Here is a 21,955-nt window from a genome sequence, read left to right as displayed (position 1 = left end):
CGTGCATGCGTTGGATGGGGGCCACGTTCTCACACCGTTGTGTCTGACACGAAAGATGTGCTGTGTTCCCTCTCCTCTCAAGCAGGAAATTGTTGGCAGAACGTTAGAGCTATTGCCCGCGAGAGTAGCGGGGCCGAGGCACAACCCGTGTGTGCTACGCTGCAGCTTGTGATGAATGAGAGGAACGGCGTTCATTTCAAACTAAATTCACCTCTTAGATCTGTCTCTCCCGATAGTTTGCACTGGCATTCATTATCTCTCGCTCGCTCTCTAGATCCTCTCTAGTTTCTTCCTGCACCTGCAAAATGCGAAAAAATTTCATAATACAATTTCATATTTATAACAAAATACGACGTTCTCAACCATATGTAGGCATAAAGATTATGACGAACTAAACTACATTTTATTAGCTGATAAAATCCTACACTACACATGTTTTACATTGTGTGATTTGTTTAATTCATAAATTAATTAAGCCGTATTGTGTTCTGACTAACCGCAACTAAAGAGATTACTTTGCCTCGCTCTCTAATACAATTATGCAAATAAACGGGGGCAATTCTCACTTATTGAATAGGCCAAGGAAGTACCTTATAATTACATGCGTTGCACATATCATTTTATACCCTATTCTTTTACGTAGCAATTTAACATGTAATAAATGAAGGAATAGCATAATGAGTTTGACGTTTTATGAAATTATTAATGAGGAGAATTAACTTGGGCCAAATATGGGCCAAATATGGGTAAATAATTTGTAGGCATATACATTTAACTTATATTCTGGTTATGTTATTGACTTATTTATCAAAATATTATTTATTTTTAAACCTAAGTCTAAAAGCCTATATGTATTTTTCCTATCAATAGTCAAGTTCTAAATCTGCCTGAAAGGGATAGGTGTCAAGATTTAATAGAGCAAGAAGACCTGTTAATAGAGAAACAATCCAGATCTTGGATTTATGTGTGAATGGTGTGGAGGCGGCAGAGATCTTGGTTTATGTTTGTCACCGAGGGGGTAACCTGAGGGGATTTTATTTGGGGGTGGGGGTTACAGACTCTTACCCCCTACTCCCCCTTCTCGCTCGTTTTAGTCCATTGTTGTGACTTGCGCTCAGAGTGCAGCGGATCGGGTTAGCAACGAGACGCAGCAGTAGCCTATACCCACAACATTAACAGAGTGGCTAGCTAGCCTAAATGAGATTTAGCTAGTTATTAAATGTACTGTGTTCTGTTGGGACCAACTCATTCACGAACAGACTCTGCGCGAGTGAAGAGCGAACCACTGTGCGCAAAGATTGACCAACATCTGTTCCATTGTTGCCGGGCTGTAGCCGAATAATTATCCACATTGAGAAGAGTGGTATAAGGGACTCTACGCCTCCTACATTGGAGATCTGTCTGTTTCTATTTGCAACAACCAATACAGATCTCGTTCAGTCTAATCTCAAGAGGAGAGAGAATTAAGCAGCAAGTTTGGCCGAAGTCTCTCTTTATGGATTTAGCACTTTCTGTCGCGTGAGCCCCTGGAAAGAAGGAGACGGGCGCGCGAGCCTCATTCTGACGTGAGAACACAATCTGCTCAGGGTGAAGTGGACTCTGTGCCCCAGTCGGAAGGATCAGCTCTAGCTCCTTCCCAGCTTGCTCACCACCGACCTGCTGTCCTTCATGTTTTGGTTGTTTTGATGGATTTATAAGTGCATCTCCGAGGGTTCCACCCGGGCACACACTGAAGAAAATCACCAAAGACAAAAAAAGAAAGAGGATTGGACAGAAATCCAAATGAGGATTCCAATATTGACCTCGATCAAATGGAACTAGGATATTCTGGTGCCTAATCGAACTTTATCAAGGATTGATCATTGCGAGCAAAGAACGAAATTAAAGGTAAGATGATTTCCTTGAATCCGCGAGCTAGTAGGCCTATGTTACTTTATTTAGTGGTTACAGTCGACAAGTCCACTAAACAATTGCTTTATTTCCTAATTTATTTCAACTCCACACATTGAAGCCTATGTAGAACCCTTCTTGCAATGAGTTCCACGGCTGGTTATGGTTTTTCGACAAACATTAATTCAGACAATGTGATTATGTTAGCCTAATGCATGAGTTTGAATGAAATTCATGATTATATAGCCTACTTCGGTTGCAATAATGTATCCCCACCAGTTTCAGCTTGTGAACATTGAGGGATTGCTGAATGTGGCAGTGTCTGCGCAGCATAGTTTTAACATAGTCTCCACTGTCATATCGATTTGATCGACTTTGCGCACACATGACGTGATGTTGTTGAGTTTTTCGTCCAATAGCTAATGTGAGAAGCTTTTCCAACCGTACAATATATATATTGGAAAAGCTTATCTTTACAAAGATAGGCTGGCAGTACTTGTAACGCGCATGGGAAAATCGTTGAAGTTATAGGGAATTTCTCACGATGATCATCTAGTTAAAATTTAACAGAACTAGCTGGTTGTTGGAAGGTAACTGAGCAGAAGACATCGTTTGATTTATGACAACAACATCGTAACGGTCTAAAGATAATAAATTAACGCACCAATTTTTTTTACGGATAGTGTAAATCCTTCTTTCACTTGGTGCTTTTGACAAAAACACAGACTAAACACTAGACAACTTTCACTAGTTTATTTCACGCCAAGATTAGCCTACATGGGGCCACATCGAGATACGCCTACCATTTACCTCGCTGAAGATAAACACGTCATAAATAACTGGACATATAAAAATAATATTCGTGTTTTTTCCAGTTAGGCTAAATGGAGAAATAGTAGAGTTCGTTCATGGGATAGCTATTAAACGGTGTGTACCACGGCCAGTGGCGGACTTAGTGATTTGAAGGCAGGGATCAGTCTGAGGCCCCCCCACCCCACCTGTGTGTGCTTTTCAATGGGTTTTATAGTAGACATGTACATTTAACTGTAGAAATCTATTACCTTTTGATGTGCCATGAACACAACCAGTGTTCAAAATGTTTTCATTTGATTGTTTAAAAAAAAAATCTATTAAAAAAGTAGGTTACCTTCGCTGCACCTTCAGCCAAGCGAATTCCAGCATCCAAACAGTGCACTGTGCACCCGCCAACTTTCCTTCAATTCGCAAGTGGCTGAAACTCTCACCGGAGAAAGCATCCGAGCGAGCGAAACAGCACCCCTGTGTCTTACGACATGTAGCCCATGTATCTGTTTCTGTCTGGCCAAAACGAGTATGACATACCATACTTCTTTTGGCCAGTCAACATCAGATCCACTCCTGGCGACCTCGCTCCTAATCTCCTTCACAAAACCCATTGGAGAAGGTCAAAGGAGAGGGACCTCTGGCTTTGTCATCCAATGGGTTTTGAGGAGGAGAGAGAACGCGAGCAGTATGGAAATGAGAGAGTGTTGGGCTAGAAACCAAAAGGTTGCTTGATCAAATCCCTGAGCTGACATGGTAAAAATCTGTAATTCTGCCCCTGAGCAAGGCAGATAACCCACTGTTCCCTGGGCACTGTGGATGTCGATTAAGGCAACCCCCCACCCGTCTCTGATTCAGAGAGGTTGGGTTAAATGCAGAAGACACATTTCAGTTGAAGGCATTCAGTTGTACAACTGACTAGGTATCCCCTTTTCCCCTTTTTTGAATAATGCCCAACTCACGAGGCCCCTTGATGATGTTCTCCTGCCTAATGGTAAGTCCGCCACTGACCATGGCTGCACGCACATGGTCTGCATGGAACACTCCAGGACTGGCGCCTGTGCACAGTTGGCCCGACTCGGTTCAGTTGTCGTCATCTGGACAAATCACGAAGCTCAGTCTTGTTCCTGTTGCCAACTGTGGTCCCCTGTCACGCGATAATAAAAATAAACAACCCCTTTCTATCAAATAACACATTATTTGTTGTTCTCATAAGAGCAGTCTGCTCTAAAATGATTTGAATACGTCCTCACTAGATTATTTAGTGGGCTCAGGGAAAAATGACACACGTAAGCCTAGTCTTATTTTCTTAACCTGTTTTGGCCTGTCTGTTGTGTTGAGTGCGCCTGTGAATTTGCTATTGTTGCTCCCCGATAGCTTCCTGGCAAGTCTCAAGTGTTTTCATAGTAACAGCCCATTATCCAGACAGGCTGTGCACCTTCCATTCGCAAACAACAGGCTAGAAAAGCCACATATTCACAGCCTCTAGTTATTCATGACGCAGGGGACAGTGGACAATGTGCTGTAGGCTAATGACTGAATGGTCAGGACACCTGTTTAATAAGAATACAACGCCAGTCTAAAAGAGTCTCTTTCTATATCTACCTATTCACAAGGCTATATACCACAAACAATTTCAGTGCTACTTACTGGAATCACATGCTACAATTTTACATAATGACTGACTGATTCTCTATTGTATTGTCTTTCCAGGTCCAGTTTTTGGGGTGTGTGTTGAGTTTGCCAATGCCCGGAATCGGTGTGTGAGACCAGGGTTGCCCCCTTCATTCTTCACACACACACACACACACACACACACACACACACACACACACACACACACACACACACACACACACACATCTGCAAGATGGTGAATGTCTACACGGCTTGCATCGTCATACACTGTCTGACTGTTGGACTCCTGGCCAAAGCCATCGGGTCAGAAGACGGAAAAACAGAAGGTAGGTTGCTCAATATTGCCTAGGATTTGTTGTTCTTACAGGTATATGTTCTTGTGTGTAATTTCCCCTATACGGATGAATATTCCAAACCCTCTTGAGAATTATTTGCTGATGGATAACTGATTGAATTCTCCCTGAGGAAGGTTTCTCAACTTTATCCGTTGCAGTTTCTTAAAATACATCTCTCAAGTGTATCTCTATAGTACACAGCTTCAAATTTCAAGTGAGGTTGCTCAGTTCTGCTTAGACAAGTAATAAAATAAACCACCAACAAAAGCTTTAAAAATAAAGAAATGAACCCTTCCCTCAAGGTTCCATTTAATTCACTGAAAGATCTCATTGAGGAAGGAGAAAAATGCCCGTAGCTGCAGAGTACAGTAACCCTTTGATTCATCAGACTGGTCTCTCTATAGGCAGAACAGCGAGCCACAGGGAAGGTAAGATCCAGTCAAATTCAAGGTGACAGGAAGGAGGAAGGTTGTAATCATTTTTCGGGGGTGAGGAGAAAAAAATATCTCCCAGTGCTTTTGGTGCTGTAAACCGTGCTACTCGATCCCTCCGAGACCCTGAGGCTCGGAAGTGTAAATCTGTCTGGCCCGTCGCCAGCCAAGAGAGCCGTGGGTGGAGGGGAGGAAGGAGAGGAGGAGGGAGGGAGGGAGGAGAGGATGGGGGGGGGGGGCTTCCATTGATGTTTTACAAATACACGCCTGTCTTTGTTTATTACCTGCCACAGCCATCCATTCATCTCTAAGTATTGTTATGATGTGTGCAGATTGGCTACAGGCTTGGCAAATTGCAGCCCTCCAGGTTTACAGGAGCTGGGGTTTCTTTTAAGACCCTATACTGATCACTATCAGGGAAGGAGGAAGCCCTGCTCTAGTCTAGGGCTAATTTCAAACACTTTAGTCCATGTTTTTATAACACATTATTCAAATCAATTTGTATTTGTCACATGCACAGAATACAACAGGTGTCTGTGAAATGCTTACTGACAAGCCCTTAATCAACAATACAGTTTAAAGAAAGTACAAGTTAAGAAAATATATTTTTTAAACGTAAGTTAAAAAAAAAAAATAACAGAATACAATAACAATAACGAGGCTAAATACAGGGCGTACCTGTACCGAGTCAGTGTGCGGGTGTAAAAGTTAGTCAAGGTAATTGAGGTAATAAGTACATGTAGGTAGAGGTAAAGTGACCATGCATATATAATAAACTGTGAGTAGCAGCAGTGTAAAAAAAATGAGTGGGTGGGATCATAGCAAATACTTTGGCTAGCCATTTGATTAATTGTTCAGCAGTCTTATGGTTTGGGGGTAGACGCTGTTAAGGAGCCTTTTAGACCTAGACTTGGTGCTGCGGTACCGCTTGCCGTGCAGTAGCAGTGAAAACCAGTCTATGACTTGGGTGACTGGAGTCTTTGACAATTTTTTGGGCCTTCCTCTGTCACCGCTTAGTATAGAGGTCCTAGATGGCAGGAAGCTTGGCCCCAGTAATGTACTACGCACTACCCTCTGTAGCTCCTTATGGTCAGATGCCGAGCAGTTTCCATACCAGGTGGTGATGCAACTGGTCAAGATGCTCTAGACAGTGCAGCTGTAGAACGTTTTGAGAATCTGGGGACCCATGCCAAGTCTTTTCAGTCTCCTGAGGGGTAATAGGCGTTGCCGTGCCCTCTTCATGACTGTCTTGGTGTGTTTGGACCATGATAGTTTGTTGGTGATATGGACACCAAGGAACTTGAAGCTCTCGACCCGCTCCACTACAGCCCTGTCGATGTGAATGGGGTGTGTTCGGCCCTCCTTTTCATGTAGTCTACGATCAGGTCCTTTGTCTTGCCCATGTTGATGGAGAGGCTGTTGTCCTGGCACCACACTGCCAGGTCTCTGACCTCCTCCCTATAGGCTGTCTCATCATTGTCGGAGATCAGGCCTACCACCGTTGTGTCGTCAGCAAACTAATTGATGGTGTTGGAGTCGTGCTTGGCCACGCAGTCGTGGGTGAACAGGGAGTACAGGAGGGGACAAAGCACCCCTGAGGGGCCCCCGTGTTGAGGATCAGCTTGGCAGATGTGTTGTTGCCTAGCCTTATCACCTGGGGGGCGTCCCATCAGGAAATCCAGGATCCAGTTGCAGAGGGAGGTGTTTAGTCCCAGGGTCCTAAGCTTAGTGATGAGCTTTGAGGGCACTATGGTGTTGAACACTGAGCAGCATCTGTGGATCTGGTGGGGCGGTATTCGAATTGGAGTGGGTCTAGGGTTTCCAGAATGATGGTGTTGATGTGAGCCATGACCAGCCTTTCAAAGCACTTCATGGCTACAGATGTGAGTGCTATGGGTGGTAGTCATTTAGGTTGGTTACTCTAGCGTTCCTGGGCACAGGGATTAGGGTGATCAGCTTGAAACATGTAGGTATTAAAGACTTGGTCAGGGAGAGATTGAAAATGTCAGTGAAGACACTTGCCAGTTGGTCCACGCATACTCTGAGTACACATCCTGGCTGTTTAGAAGCGCAATCTCCACCATAAATTCCAAGGATTTATACAGGATTTACCCCATCTGATCAAAGGGCCTGCTCTCACTTGGGGCCAAAGCCAGACCACTGGTACTTTTCAGCCTTAATTTACATAACAATGGCTAACTGTGAACATGAACACTTTCTCACAAAGCAAATGTTTTGATTATGCAAAGGTTGTTGATTCTGCTCTTCACAAGTCCTCACTATCATCCCTAGCTATGGAAACACAATTTACCTAGGGGTGTACTCACTAGTGTAACACTGGTGTTACAGTTGAAAATCAGCCTCATTAGCAAGGTGAACCCAGGTAGTTTTTCAATGTGCCTGTTTCTTAAGAGGGTCTACCCATGACTCCGTGGACAAGCTGACTCCCGCAGTGGAGAAGTGGTGAAGGTCCCAGGTCCCCGCCCCAGGGCCCACAATGCAGCACTAAGTCCCTGCCAGAAGACATTAGACTCATTGGTAATAATTCAGCATGGCAACACCACCCAGGAACGTTCCAGTTACCAACCAGGAAAATAAAAAAGAGAGAGCGAGAGAGTGAGTGAGAGAACAGAGGTAGCCATTATGAACTCTGGCTGCAGGATGAAGTTGGTGATATTTTTTTCTCAGAGGAGTGAAATGTATGCCACACACATAGGTCTGGAGCACAGGCGTCAGTGTGCTAACGCAGAACAGCGCTGCTCACACTCAAGCTGACAGTGATTTAGTGAGGAATTCATCCCCTCCAGATATGACATACAGTAGATCAAATGAATTGGCATCGAGGATGCTTTGCATTTTAAGTAGTCAATGTTTTATATATATTTCCACTATGTGGTAGGAATAATACTGTAAAATTGTGAAAATTATAATAATGGCCTTTTAGTGTAAGAGCTGTTTGAAAAGATTGCTTGCAATTTCAGCCTGTTTTGGTGGGATGAAGTTTTGGCCTGTCTGGTGACATCAACATGCGGTAAATTAGCTAATAGACCAATAAGAAAGAGAGTTCCAATCCTCTCTGCCAATAACAGCTAGACACTCCAAGAAAAATTCTTGCTTGAGAAACTTCCCTTAGCTAAGAATCAATTTTTTTTCTCTTTTTGACCATTTTAAATGAAAACAATCACAGTAAGGTACTTAACTGTTACCCAGAAATTATTTGATATTGATATTTAAATCCTAATGTGTTGTAAGCAATGTGACTACAATAGTATCGCTCACTCTTCTACACAGTCAGTATATTATTGACAATGTTGTGTTATGGCAGTTTGTTCTTAGCATATCCTTTGTGGTGAATGGATACTGATGTAGAAGACTTACGTTGCAAAATGTGTCACCCAGAACAGAAACAAACCGTAGCGTACCATGGATTCACCCCTAAAGGAACTCTAGTCATGAAAGAGAAGAGTGCATCTGATGGTCAAACGCTCCCCTGCCGGTCGAGTCACACCAGTGAAATGTTTTGTGTTCTGCTTTTTGTTGTGTTTGCCCCTTTCACACAGGGTGAATATTCACACTCAGCTGTGAGTTCAAATGAAGGCCACGGGCAGCTCAGAGTCCTCACAAGTTCATTAGCATGATTCTGTTTGCTTGGTGAGGAATGTTGCCTTTCCAAGCTTAACAGAAAGCAGCACTTTTAAAGTTGCCACAGCTTTTTGCACTGCACTGAAAAGTAAAGTCACAATGTGGGATGGGATGGTAAGCTATTGGCTAGATGGGTCAATCACATAGTCAAATGAATGGGAGCTTTTCATTGGACAGGGAGCATATAAGGTACTTATTGCAGTGTAATACAGCTGTAATAAAATGTTTAGTTAATTTGAGTTTGATCCTAGCTCTCACCTGTGTATTCCTACTCTGCCTGCCTCGCATGAAGCAGTTAGAGCGAGCAGCTCATCAAGCAAGGGGAACAGATTGCCTTTTACTTACTGAGGTGGCTACAGGAAGCAATCAGACAGAAAATTGGTGTGACTGAGCGGGCACCCTGCATATGGCTGTGGCCAGTGGAGCCCTTATTGTGACACGTTAGCCCCCAGTTTATCAGTGCACTCTTATCACCCACCAAGCAACCAGTCTACATTCAAACACAGGCACGCTGAGAAATGCGAGAAACACATACTTTTACCGAAACTGAGGCTGGAGTTGACATTTTCTACATTTTCTTTTTTACAATCCCTTTCTCCTCTCTTCTTCTCTCGGTACAGATTTGACAGTGTCTCGGCCACTCATCTTGCCTGGTTACCCTGAGAACGCTACGGCGGTTGTGGGGGGACAGGTGAAGCTGCTGTGTAAGGTCCACCGGCCAGCCATCACCAAGGTCCAGTGGCTAAAAAGAGACGAAGAGCGCCTGGGAGCCGAGGGCCAGCCACATCTTAGAACTCTGGAGGCCCTACAGAGCAACATCTCCAATGTGAACATTCTGTCTCTGAGCAACGTGTCGCTGGAGGACGCTGGAGAGTACATCTGTATGGCTGAGGCCACTACACACGCTGGACTACAGCTACAGTCCATGCAGTCTGCCTGGCTACAGGTTCTACCAGGTAAACATTTCTTGCTAGACTTTGTTCATCAGGCTATTGGATGCTTCCCACATAGAATTAGGAATTAGAATAGAACATTTCATAGGATCTCTATAGCTTCCCATGCGTTACAGCCGTGTGTTTTTTTGTCAATTATGTCTTGATAGTAATTGATTACTAACAACAGTAACTAGCTGGAAGTCAACGTATATTAATCTCATACCTTGTCCCTGTAGGGACCCTGATCTCCCGTTACCTGGACCAGAGTACGCCCATTGAAGTCCCAGCAGGTACTTGCCATTGAACTGCCTCTATCCCAGTGGAGTAAAGAGAACAGAGAGGAGTATGAGTGAGGATGACAGGGGCCATCTGTGTTACTGAGAGGCTGTTTGGTGGGCTGGAATGGGGCTCTCTCTCCGAGCCTGCCTCTCAGACCGCCACTGAACCATTGCCACCCCATCGATTTGTTTCTGAAGGCCAATCCGCTGTCACGCTACAACATGTTCATTAGCTACATTCTTTTTCTCTTTTCTCTTTTCTCTTTTCTTTGTTCTTGTAGCTAGCTTGCTCTCACTCCCACAGTGATCCATGCTAAACAAAACAAGGAGCAGAGAGAGGTGGAGAGAGGCCTCCCAGTTGCCATGACAACCTCTTTTTGTGTGTGTGTCTGGCGGGTCAGGGGATAATGGGGGCGAGAGTTGAAAGTTCATAGTTGAAGGGATGGCCACTCTCTTGAGAACAAGATGTGGCCACCGTTTGGTGTGTGTGTGTGTCCGTGTCCCGAGTACTCACACGTTTGTTTTTGTCTCTTTGTTATCCCTGCAGATGTCCTGGAGGACCTTAGTGAGGACACCACTGAGCACCTGCTCCTGGAACCGGGTGATGTCCTCAAGCTGCGCTGTGACACCAATCGGCCGGGGGGGGTGTACTGGTACAAGGAGGGGACCCGGGTGATGCACACCGCCCGCATCCAGATCCGCGGGGGCGTTATGGAGATCACGGACGTGACGTACGAGGATTCTGGGGTGTACGTATGTGTCCTCCGCGGGACCAAGGAGCCCCTGAGGAACTTCACCATCACTGTATTAGGTGAGATCTAGATTTAGAAGACAGAAGAAGTCTCAGCCTTAGAGGTACCATGATATGTCCAATGAAGTTATAGGTTATATGTATGCATCTCTATTGTCTTGTTCTCTATGGCCTCCTGAATGATCAGTTATAAAAACAAGTTATTAACTCTTTCCATATCTTGATGCTTCTCAGACTTACTGGGCTCAGGTGATGATGATGAGGACAACGGTCTAGAAGACACGTCGGCTGAGATTGAGAATGATCAGGTCTACTTCACAAGAGGTCCCTACTGGACCCACACCCAGCGCATGGAGAAGAAGCTGTACGCAGTGCCGGCAGGGAACACGGTCAAGTTCCGCTGCCCGGCCATGGGCAGCCCTCTGCCCTCCATCCGCTGGCTGAGGAACGGACGTGAGTTCAGGGGAGAGCACCGCATCGGAGGCATCAAGGTGAGACAGTGACCATCCTGGGAGCGAAGACAGTAGGAGAGTGGGTAGGGTGGGGATGAGGAGGGAGGGGAAGAAAGGGAGAGAAAGGGGAGAGAGGGGGAGAAAAACAGTGGTTGCTATTTTGTTTACTGGCATATAACTGCCACATACTTTGTTCTCAACCCTGGTCTCAATAGGGAAGTGACACACTGTGAATCTGTTCACACTGGATCCATCAAAGACACATTACCATAGAGAAAGACAAGCACTTCCAAAGCACAAGCCAGTATAACTTGTATCCGTAGGAATGATCCAACACACAACGTACAGACAACCCATTTCTAACGTGTCTGTTTTGTCCGTTTATAGTTGAGACACCAGCACTGGAGCCTGGTGATGGAGAGTGTGGTGCCTTCAGACCGTGGGAACTACACCTGTCTGGTGGAGAACAAATACGGCTCCATCACACACAGCTACCTTCTGGACGTGCTGGGTAAGAACACTCACTCATCTACCTCGCAACAAAAACCTCACTTTACCTACCCAACACAGTCTGCTGTTTGCTCATCTGACATTCAACTCCCAAAGCTGGGAGGGATAGTATGGGTAATGAGAAAAAGTAATTCCCTCCACCATTCTCTAATTCAACCACATTCCGTCAAACTTGTAACACCAGCCCTTTCCGTCTCTCTCTCCATAATGACTGGAAGTAAAGTTGGCATGAACTCATTATAAAGTCTGTACATCTAGTCAAAGCTCCAGGGTGTGTGCAGTACTGTAAGGTATTGTTTCCCCTGTCCTACGCTCACCACCACCCGACTCTAGACATGTAGACACAGGCCGTCTCCCCGCGGAGCCACTGCCGGCCCATGATACTTAGCATGTCAGGCCTGATTACCGTCCCGTCCCGTTGCTCTCCCCACTCTACCTCAGTGGCGTCTCACTAGACAGAGAAACACAGGCTCCACAGCTCACCTCAGACAGAGGGAGGACAGCCGGTGGAGAGAGGAGAGAGAGAGAGCGGACGGCCAGGCTCCCGAACCAATTTTCCCCTTGACCTGTGACTGGCCAGTTTCTGCGGCTCGGCAGTCCAGTGTGGGGTCAACTGCTGTCTCCAGAAGCATGCAAGGGGGAAAAGAGCTTGCACACACAGAACGGAGAGAGGGAAGCAACGCAGCGACTTCCAAGCTGGCCTGGCTAGAAAATAAAGTTGCTAATGAAACCAATTAGTGAGACTGACTGTGTCTGGCTGGTGTTGGTTGTGAGAAACAATGCCTGCTTATCTGTCCCTTCCCCTTTGGCACTGCTGTGCTGCGGTCAGTCAAATGAACACTGGTCGTTACCACTGGCCTTTCTCTCCATGCCTGCGAAACACATAAGACAGATCTGGAGATAACCTTGTTTCATCTGAATCTAAATTATACTGTTATTTTAGATGAGTATTTACTTCAATGGTTAGGTTATTCCAGGCATTCCAGAGTACTTCTTGTAGCTTAGAGACAGCGATGTGCTCCGTTGAACAGAGGAATCTCTCTCTCGCTGTCCCCCACGGCTGAACTTCGAACTCTTCCCTCGGGCAAGGGGAATCCTCATGGCCCTCTGGAGTCTAACACTCTCTCTATTTCTCCCCCCCCCCCCTCTGTCTGTTTTCAGAGCGCTCCCCACACAGGCCTATCCTGCAGGCTGGTCTGCCAGCCAACACTACAGCAGTGGTGGGCACTGATGTCCAGTTCTTCTGTAAGGTCTACAGCGATGCCCAGCCCCACATCCAGTGGCTGAAACACATTGAGAGGAACGGCAGCCGCTACGGCCCCGACGGGACTCCCTACGTTCAGATACTGAAGACAGGCAGCCTCAACATGTCGGAGGTGGAAGTTCTCTACCTGACTAAGGTGACCATGGAGGATGCTGGAGAGTACACCTGTCTGGCTGGAAACTCCATCGGCTTCTCCCACCAGTCTGCCTGGCTCACCGTCCTCTTGGGTATATTTAAACTTCAAACTACAGTATGGCAACATATGGTCAAAGTAAGGAGTTTAGAAGAATTCAGAATAAATTGTCACTTGTGCTTTGGGCCAAGTATAGTCAACTTACCAAAGGTATTTTTAGGGCTGTCAGAGTTAATCAGTTAACTCAAGTTAACTTTTTGTAATTTTAGCGCACATTTTTTTTTATTGTGATTAATTGCATTGTCGGAAAGCGTTCAAAATACACTGAAAACATAGTAAATACATAATATATACAGCTAAAAACAACTATTTGATGTCAAAACAAGTTGACGTTGAGATTTTAAAAAGTGTGCTTTATTGACCAGATTTTGCTACCCGTTACTTTGGACAAAATCAAGATGTCAATAATCTTGTAATGCTTTTTGAACAAATATCTTAAATTACAGCTCAATTAGAGAAAATTCTGAATTTACGATTAATCGTGATTAATCACAGCCAATACTGCAATTAACTCAAAAAATAATACATTGTTTGACAGCCCTAGTCTTTTTGTATCGAGTTCAGAAGAAATGGTCACTTGAGTCAGTCTCAAACCCATCCTTTTATTTCCTTTTCATTGTCTTCTTCTCATAGAGGAGGACGTGGCTGACGAGGTGGACCTAATGGAGACCAAGTACACTGACATCATCATCTACGCGTCTGGCTTCCTGGCTCTGGTTATGGCCATCGTTATCGTGGTGCTGTGTCGCATGCAGGTAAACCCCAGCAGAGAACCCTTCGATGTCCTCCCTGTCCAGAAACTCTCCAAGTTCCCCCTCCGCAGACAGTACTCTGTGGAGTCTAACTCATCAGGAAAGTCCAGTGCGTCTCTGATGAGAGTGGCCCGCCTGTCTTCCAGCTGCTCCCCTATGCTGGCCGGAGTCATGGAGTTTGAACTGCCCTACGACCCCGACTGGGAGTTTCCCAGGGAGAAGTAAGTCCTGTTTGACTTTCTGGTTTGTTAGGGGTTTTGGTTTAGGTACTTACTGGTTATTGAGTCAGTCATTGAGTTCCTCCATCTTGAATATGTGTTTTGGTTTCTGTTGAGTTCCATGTATCTTCCCTGTACTGACCATCATTGTCCTTTCTTTCTCCAGTCTGACGTTAGGGAAGCCACTGGGTGAGGGTTGTTTCGGCCAAGTGGTCAGAGCTGAGGCCTATGGGCTCAACAAGGACCATCAGGAGAACATCTCCACTGTGGCTGTCAAAATGCTGAAAGGTACGAACTAGGAATCATCTTCTTAGGAAAGACTGGACAATGACTAGTATTTATTGTTGACTCTATTTCCAGATCCACAACATGACCAAAAGTATGCTCGTCGAACATATGATTCTAAAACGATGGGCATTAATATGGAGTTGGTCCCCCTCTTCTGGGAAGGCTTTCCACTAGATGTTGGAACATTGCTGCGGGGACTTGCTTCCATTCAGCCACAAGCATTAGAGAGGTCGGCCACTGATGTTGGGCAATTAGTCCTAGCTCTCAGTTAGCGTTCCAATTCACCCCAAAGGTGTATGATGGGGTTGAGGTCAGGGCTCTGTGCAGGCCAGTCAAGTTATTCCACACCAATCTCGACAAACCATTTTTGTATGGACCTCGCTTTGTGCACGGGGGCATTGTCATGCTGAAACAGGAAAGGGCCTTCCCCAAACTGTTGCCTCAAAGTTGGAAGTACATAATCGTCTAGAATGTCATTGTATGCTGTAGCGTTAAGATTTACCTTCACTGGAACTAAGGGGCCGAGCCCAAACCACGAACAACAGTACCATACCATAATTCCTCCTCCACCAAACTTTACAGTTAGCACTATGCATTGGGGCAGGTAGTGGTCTCCTGGCATCCGCAAAACCCAGATTCGTCCATCGGACTGCCAGATGGTGAAGCGTGATTCATCACTCCAGAGAACGCATTTCCACTGCTCCAGAGTCCAATGGCGACAACCTTTACACCACTCCGGCCAATGCTTGGCATTGCGCATGGTGATCTTAGGCTTGTGTGTGGCTGCTCGGCCATGGAAACCCATTTCATGAATCTTGTGCTGACATTGTTTCCAGAGGCTGTTTGGAACTTGGTAATGAGCACTTTGGCGGTCTCATTCTGTGAGCTTGTGTGGCTTACCACTTTGCAGCTGAGCAATTTTCGCTCCTAGACATTTCAACTTCACAATAACAGCACTTAAAGTTGACCGGGGCAGCTCTAGCAGGGCAGGCATTTGACAAACTAACTAGTTGGAAAGGTGGCATCCTATGACGGTGCCATGTTGAAAGTCACTGAGCTCTTCAGTAAGATCATTCTACTGACAATGTTTGTCTATGGAGATTGCATGCCTCTGTGCTCGATTTTATACACCTGTCAGCAACAGGTGTGGCTGAAATAGCCAAATCCACTCATTTGAAGGGGTGTCCACATCATTTTGTATATATAGTATATGTTCCTAAGACTTCAAATGTGTGTCTGTCTCATTCCCCAGATGATGCCACAGACAAAGACCTGTCAGACCTCATATCTGAGATGGAGCTGATGAAGGTGATGGACAAGCACAAGAACATCATTAACCTCCTGGGGGTGTGCACAGAAGATGGTGAGTTCAAGACACAAGTTCACAACCAAAGGTCAAAAGCTACCATATCACTGTTGCTCTTCACTCATTCGACTCTAGCCCTGCTCAGTGACCTTGTCATTAATGGTGGTCCCATGCCTCCAGGTGTCCATAGGGAGGATGGAGTTGATCACTAACTTTCTCCCCTCCCCTATCAGGTCCTCTGTACGTGCTGGTGGAGTATGCGTCTAAAGGCAGCCTCAGGGAGTACCTGCGGGCCCGCCGGCCACCTGGCATGGACTACACCTTTGATGTGACCAAAGTGCCCGAGGAGCAGCTCACCTTCAAAGACCTGCTGTCCTGTGCCTACCAGGTGGCACGTGGCATGGAGTACCTGGCATCCAAAAGGGTGAGTGCTATGTCTTAAAGGGGTTTGGTTAGCTTATATGTCCATCTCAATATGGATTATTAGGTTTACAATCTGTATGTGGCCTTCTATAGAATGATTTTGGCCTGAAGGGGTTTAGACAACAAGCAAGAGCAAGTGATAACCCCCTTCCTTCCTTCCTTCCTTCCTTCCTTCCTTCCTTCCTTCCTTCCTTCCTTCCTTTCTTTCTTTCTTTCTTTCTTCCTTCCTTCCTTCCTTCCTTCCTTCCTTCCTTCCTTCCTTCCTTCCTTCCCACCTACCCCCCAACACACCATTCCTCATTCACTAGCCTGGTCTCTCTTATCAACACATCCCTTTGTATGACACACCATCCTGGAATTCCACAGGGGAGTGGTGGTTGAGCCCTGTTTACCCCTCCAGCCCCCCATCCCTCTGTCCTGCCTGCCTGCCGCAGTGGGCTTTGTCTTTTTTAGCACAGCCATAAATCTGTTAGCAAACAGGCGCAGAGCTGCGTCTGTGCCCCGGCATCGGGTTTCTGTCTCTGTGGCTTGCTAAGAATGCAGTAGTCTGAAACCACCCCACCATTATGGAGCCCCCGGAAAACCAGGGCTTTCTCATTTCCACGAATCCCCAAATACCACGTCTATTTGAAATTAAAACCAAAATAAACTTAATGACATTCATTCAAGTCCAGCAAACAGTGGTTGTTTTTCAACAAAACCTCGAGATCTATATAAAGTTGATTTAATTTGGTGCGTTTGGTTAAAATTGGACGCTGCGTGTTGACTTAAGACCAGGTCTTTTCATTTTAGAAACTCACAGCGAATCATTTCTATGTCAATACTATCTGGTTTTACATGACTGCAAAAACAGAAAACCACAATGTAGACATGGTCATGTAATTACAATATTCTAAATTGTAGAGTAACATTTCATAAACATTTAACATAAAACTCAAAACTGCGTATATCTTTATGTTCCCTGACTTAACCCTGGTTTCTCCTCTCTCTGTCTCTACAGTGCATCCACAGAGACCTTGCTGCCAGAAACGTCCTCGTCACGGAAGACAACGTCATGAAAATCGCAGACTTCGGCCTTGCTAGAGGAGTGCACCAGATCGACTACTACAAGAAAACCACCAACGTGAGTTATCCTATCCTGCTATACCCCTGACTGGCTCTGTGGCACCTTGTTCCTCTCCTAAATCCAGTGCCCGTTCCAGTGCCCGTTCCAGGGCTGTGCTGTTGTGTGTCATCTTGTTGGCCAGCTTTCAGAACAGCCCCTGTTGGTACATGGAGACACAGCAGACTGTCTGCTCTCTGTCTAGTGTCCCCCAGTCGGCTTGTGCCTGTTTCAGCTTTAATGCTCTTAACCTTTTACTGCAGTGGGCTAAATCAGCGTCACACAGAGTGATTCTCGACAGTCTTAAACAAATCTGCTTTGAAGCAAAAGTATACACCTCACACACATGGTTATGGGCTCAAAAAAAGAAGACACCTGTACCATGTCAGATATAGAGTTGAAATGTATTACATTTTGAGTTAGCATCCCAATATATTACTCTTTACATACATCACAGAAGACTGAAATATAACAAAACGGTTGACAAAGAAACACCGGATTTCCTTCAGGGTTTTGAAAAATATGAATAACATTCCACCCATGAGGCCAAAGAGGGTGTTTTTGGTCATTGACAGCAGAAAAGGGCTACAGACAGATTTTTGATGTGTGCCCACTGATTGGCAGCCAGCTTAATGGGAGATCATTTGAAAAAGCTGACGAGGAAGGGAAGAGGGGAGTGGGTGAAAGAGAGGAGGAACGGGGGAGTCGGGGAATGATGTATAGACGACTGGATGAAGGGCTCTGGCATCGTGGAAACCGACTGACTCACTGACTGTCCACCGCTCACTAACGTTGTTGTTCTGTTTTGCAGGGACGTCTGCCAGTGAAGTGGATGGCACCAGAGGCCTTGTTCGACCGAGTCTACACACACCAGAGTGACGTGTGGTCGTTTGGGGTACTGATGTGGGAGATCTTTACCTTGGGGGGCTCGCCCTACCCCGGTATCCCTGTGGAGGAGCTCTTCAAGCTGCTGAAAGAAGGCCACCGCATGGACAAACCCTCCAACTGCACACACGAGCTGTGAGTAGACACACGCAAATACACACCTAAACTGATCAAACACCACAAGCAACGCCACAGCCTTCTCACCTAAGCTCGCAACATTTAAGTTGGACATTGGCATTTATTACAGTGTGTTTCAGAAGCTTTTTTTTTGTCCCTCTCCTGTGCTACATTTGCATGTTTGTAAATGTGAAAATGCTGTGGATGTGTGTAAATACCCTGGTACTAACTAGCCCTCTCTGTCTATGTGTACAGCTACATGAAGATGAGGGAGTGCTGGCATGCCGTGCCCACACAACGACCCACCTTCAAACAGCTGGTGGAGGAGCTGGACAGAGTGCTGCTGTCTATCTCTGACGAGGTGGGTGTCTGGGACCCCTGCTCACACACACACACGAGCGCATACACACACACACACACACACACACACACACACAAACACACACACACACATACACAATCTGCTCGCCAGATGTCCTGTTCCAACATACTGTTCCAGCTATAGTTTAGCTTATTACTTTAAGACACCCTGTAGTTTGTACACAGCACACAGTCTCAGATAAAATGTCAACCTTACTATGCATCACACAACACAAACGTCTAGCTTAAAAATACAATGTAATAAATTACACAAATGCAAAGCATTACCAAACTGAACAGTTTCTCTCCTGCTTCTTTTTCTTAGTACCTGGACCTGTCAACACCTTTCGAACAGTACTCCCCATCGTGCGAGGACACTTCCAGCTCTTGCTCCTCGGACAATGACTCTGTCTTTACCCACGATGCCCTTTCCACCGACCCCTGTCTGTTGGGTTACCACGACGTGAATTCTCGGATTGACCTGAAACCGGCACTGCGGTAGACAGCAGCTCCAATGCGAGTCCTCTGTCTCAAAGGGCATTACATGGAGAGGTTTACTTTGGGAAACGATCATGTTGCATGAAAAGTGGTACTTGGACTGTCTGCTCTGGCACTGTGCCCAACAACAGTATCTCAAACCTTGGCACTTGGCACTACAGAACCCTGGTCATCTAAAATGGCTGCCTCTTATCAGGTTTGGGTTTTTACAGTAAAAGGACTCTCTTTTGTTTGGGTCTCTACAGAGAGGATGGACAATGGTCATCTTGTACTCAAACTCATCTGAGCTAGCATCTGAACAGTATCCAAACTGAGCTTTTAAAACAGAAAAATAAGTTTTAACATAAAATATTTATTTTGATATGGGAAAAAAACAGAGAAGCTGATTGTTAAATATAAATCTCTCTATATATAAGATTATTTTACATTTTGCTATTTAAAATTGTCTTAAATCTCAGGATCTCTTGTGTTAAAAAGTTGCTGTAGAGGCAGCAAAGTGCCTGATTTTTTTTCTTCCTGTGAATATATTAAAATAGAAAAATGTTTTATGTACATATCATAAAAAATACAATTACCTTTTATAAATTATTCTAAATGATACAAAAATGAAGGTGTTCAACTGAGGTGAAGAAAGAAATAATGTATTCAAGCGTTTTAACGGCCAAAATGTCCTCGCAATTCACCTTCCATTTCATCAAAATCCCTTCAGTCCTCTGTTTGTACGCTGCTCTGGCCTTTGTATTGCATCCAGGCCAATCGCCAAAGCCCTCAGAACCCCCAATCCCTTATGCTTTCAATTGTTGCAAACATAAACTAACTATAAGAACAGTATGGTCTGGGGGTCTGGGCCCTGAAAGAGAAGAATACAATTAAACACAGGACACTGTGGGGGGACAGGGGGAGCAGCCCAGCTTCCACTGTCAATGCTGTATGAAAAGAAAAGGCCTGGACCTGAAGGTCTGAATGTGAAAAGCCCAGTGTGATTGATTTTGAATCCTCCTCTTTTGTTTCCCCTTTAACCAGGCCCAGTGTGTTTGTAGAGGTACAGGCTGAGGCTGAGGCTGGGCCTGGACAATAGGGTCTTTGGCAGTCCTGATGGGTGTGACTGTGGGGACAGGGATGGTGGGGGGATCCGGTAGCTTCAGCCCGTCAGCACCTCAGCCTGGGCCTGTGTGCAAATGAAGACTCCCTTATTATGATAATGCTTGGCTCCCAGTGATACCAATCTTTATTCTGCTACCATCTTTTAATATACATATGCTAATTCTTATGCTTTGTTACAATTGGGGAGAATACTCTAAATGTCCTCCAGGGAATGCAAATGGTTCACCTCGAATCATATAGATAAGCCTCCAATGTTGTTGTTTCAACAACGCTTCAGAATCGAACTGCCCCTACTGTTTTTCATTCAGAATACTCACAAGCATTTGTATAAAAATGGTGGTGTTGTGGGTTGAAAGCAAAGCATAATGCACATACAATAACAAGGAGATTCAGGTACCAGGGCAGTGGGACTGGCTACCTTTTTGTGTACAATGATATCCTTACCGTTCAGGTGTGACATTTATTTGGTGGGTCATCGTTTTTTGGAAAACAAAACATTTAGCAATTTAGCTCAACATCGTTTTTTTCTACTCGAAAGCAGCATGACCTCCACATGAAAACCAAACCATGAGCTACAGAACAGCCTATATGAATTGAACTTAGCCCTTCAACATCGAGAGTTGTATCACAATGATCCTCAGTGTTGTTGTTTTGATTCCCGTACTACAGAACGTCAGGGTCAACTGCATGACATTCCATTTATGTACGCCCAATACAATTGTAACAATCACAATGTTCTTTAATAAAAATTCATCAAGATCATTATTTTAGAAATATGTAATTTATTTGTTTATTGTTTTGTTTTTGTATGAAATAAAGTATAATTTAAAAGATCCACTTTGTCCTTTGCCATATGTCATTCTTTTAGAAAGCAAGAGAAATGAAGAGACAGGAGGCACAGAAAGAGAAAGAAAGACAGCAGCTGAAGACAGAGAAAGGGAAAGAGAGAAAATGAGAGAGGGAGACAAGAGAAAAAGATGAGGGTTAGGGGTTAAGGGGTAGGGGGTAGAGTGCACTAGTGATCACAGAGACCCAGTTCCTTTTAAGTAGCATTCTCAGCCCCAGCACACGGCTGGCTGGCTTATCTCTCATGTGAGTCAATCCACCTCAAACAGCACAAGAAAAAGGATTTCAACACCCACAATCTCAGATTGTTCTGAAATTGTTTGTGTAGTTAGACCAGATAACATTAGCATAACTGAAACATTATTTTGTTGAAATATAATTTGATCTGAAATTAAGCTAATTAATTGCACCGAAATTGGCCATTTTAATTGATAGGATCACCTGAGGGCTCTGTTACCTCGGCTCCCGTGCTGGCCCATCCGGAACCCTCTTTGGAGGTGGATGCATCCGAGGCTGGGATAGGAGCCGTGCTCTCCCAGCGCTCGGTTACGCCACCGAAGCTCTGCCCCTGTGCCTTCTTCTCGAAGAAGCTCAGCCCGGCGGAGCGAAAATATGATGTGGGGGACCGGGAGCTGTTGGCTGTTGTCAAGGCTCTGAAGTCGTGGAGACATTGGCTTGAGGGGTCTAAACACCCTTTTCTCATCTGGACTGACCACCGCAATCTGGAGTACATCCGGGCAGCGAGGACTGAACCCTCGCCAGGCAAGGTGGGCCATGTTTTTCACCCGTTTAGTTTTTTCCCTTTCCTACTGACCAGGTTCCCAAAACGTGAAAGCAGACTCACTGTCACGACTGTATGATGCAGAGGAGCGGCCCATGGATCCCACTCCCATACTCCCGGCATCCTGCCTGGTGGTGCCGGTAGTGTGGGAGCTG

The 21,955-nt window shown here is 45.3% G+C and overlaps 1 protein-coding gene across 1 annotated transcript; it reads left to right on the top strand.

Moving 5' to 3' along the window:
- The first annotated feature begins 1,026 nt into the window (after positions 1-1,026).
- Positions 1,027-21,008, top strand: LOC139423142 (fibroblast growth factor receptor 4-like). The gene is made up of 16 exons (XM_071174833.1): positions 1,027-1,887; positions 4,405-4,655; positions 9,358-9,693; positions 9,909-9,962; positions 10,498-10,761; positions 10,936-11,192; positions 11,541-11,664; positions 12,825-13,154; positions 13,754-14,093; positions 14,257-14,378; positions 15,631-15,741; positions 15,918-16,108; positions 17,108-17,230; positions 18,021-18,229; positions 18,467-18,572; positions 18,897-21,008. The coding sequence occupies exons 2-16, from the start codon at positions 4,562-4,564 to the stop codon at positions 19,071-19,073; spliced, it is 2,838 nt and encodes a 945-aa protein (XP_071030934.1). The 5' UTR covers positions 1,027-1,887; positions 4,405-4,561; the 3' UTR covers positions 19,074-21,008.
- The last annotated feature ends 947 nt before the right edge of the window (positions 21,009-21,955 follow it).

This window comes from Oncorhynchus clarkii, chromosome 12 (genome assembly GCF_045791955.1).
Source record: "Oncorhynchus clarkii lewisi isolate Uvic-CL-2024 chromosome 12, UVic_Ocla_1.0, whole genome shotgun sequence".
Taxonomy (NCBI): Eukaryota; Metazoa; Chordata; class Actinopteri; order Salmoniformes; family Salmonidae; genus Oncorhynchus; species Oncorhynchus clarkii.
The sequence above is the reverse complement of the archived record's forward strand: the minus strand, read 5'-3'. Positions and strand labels throughout refer to the sequence as shown.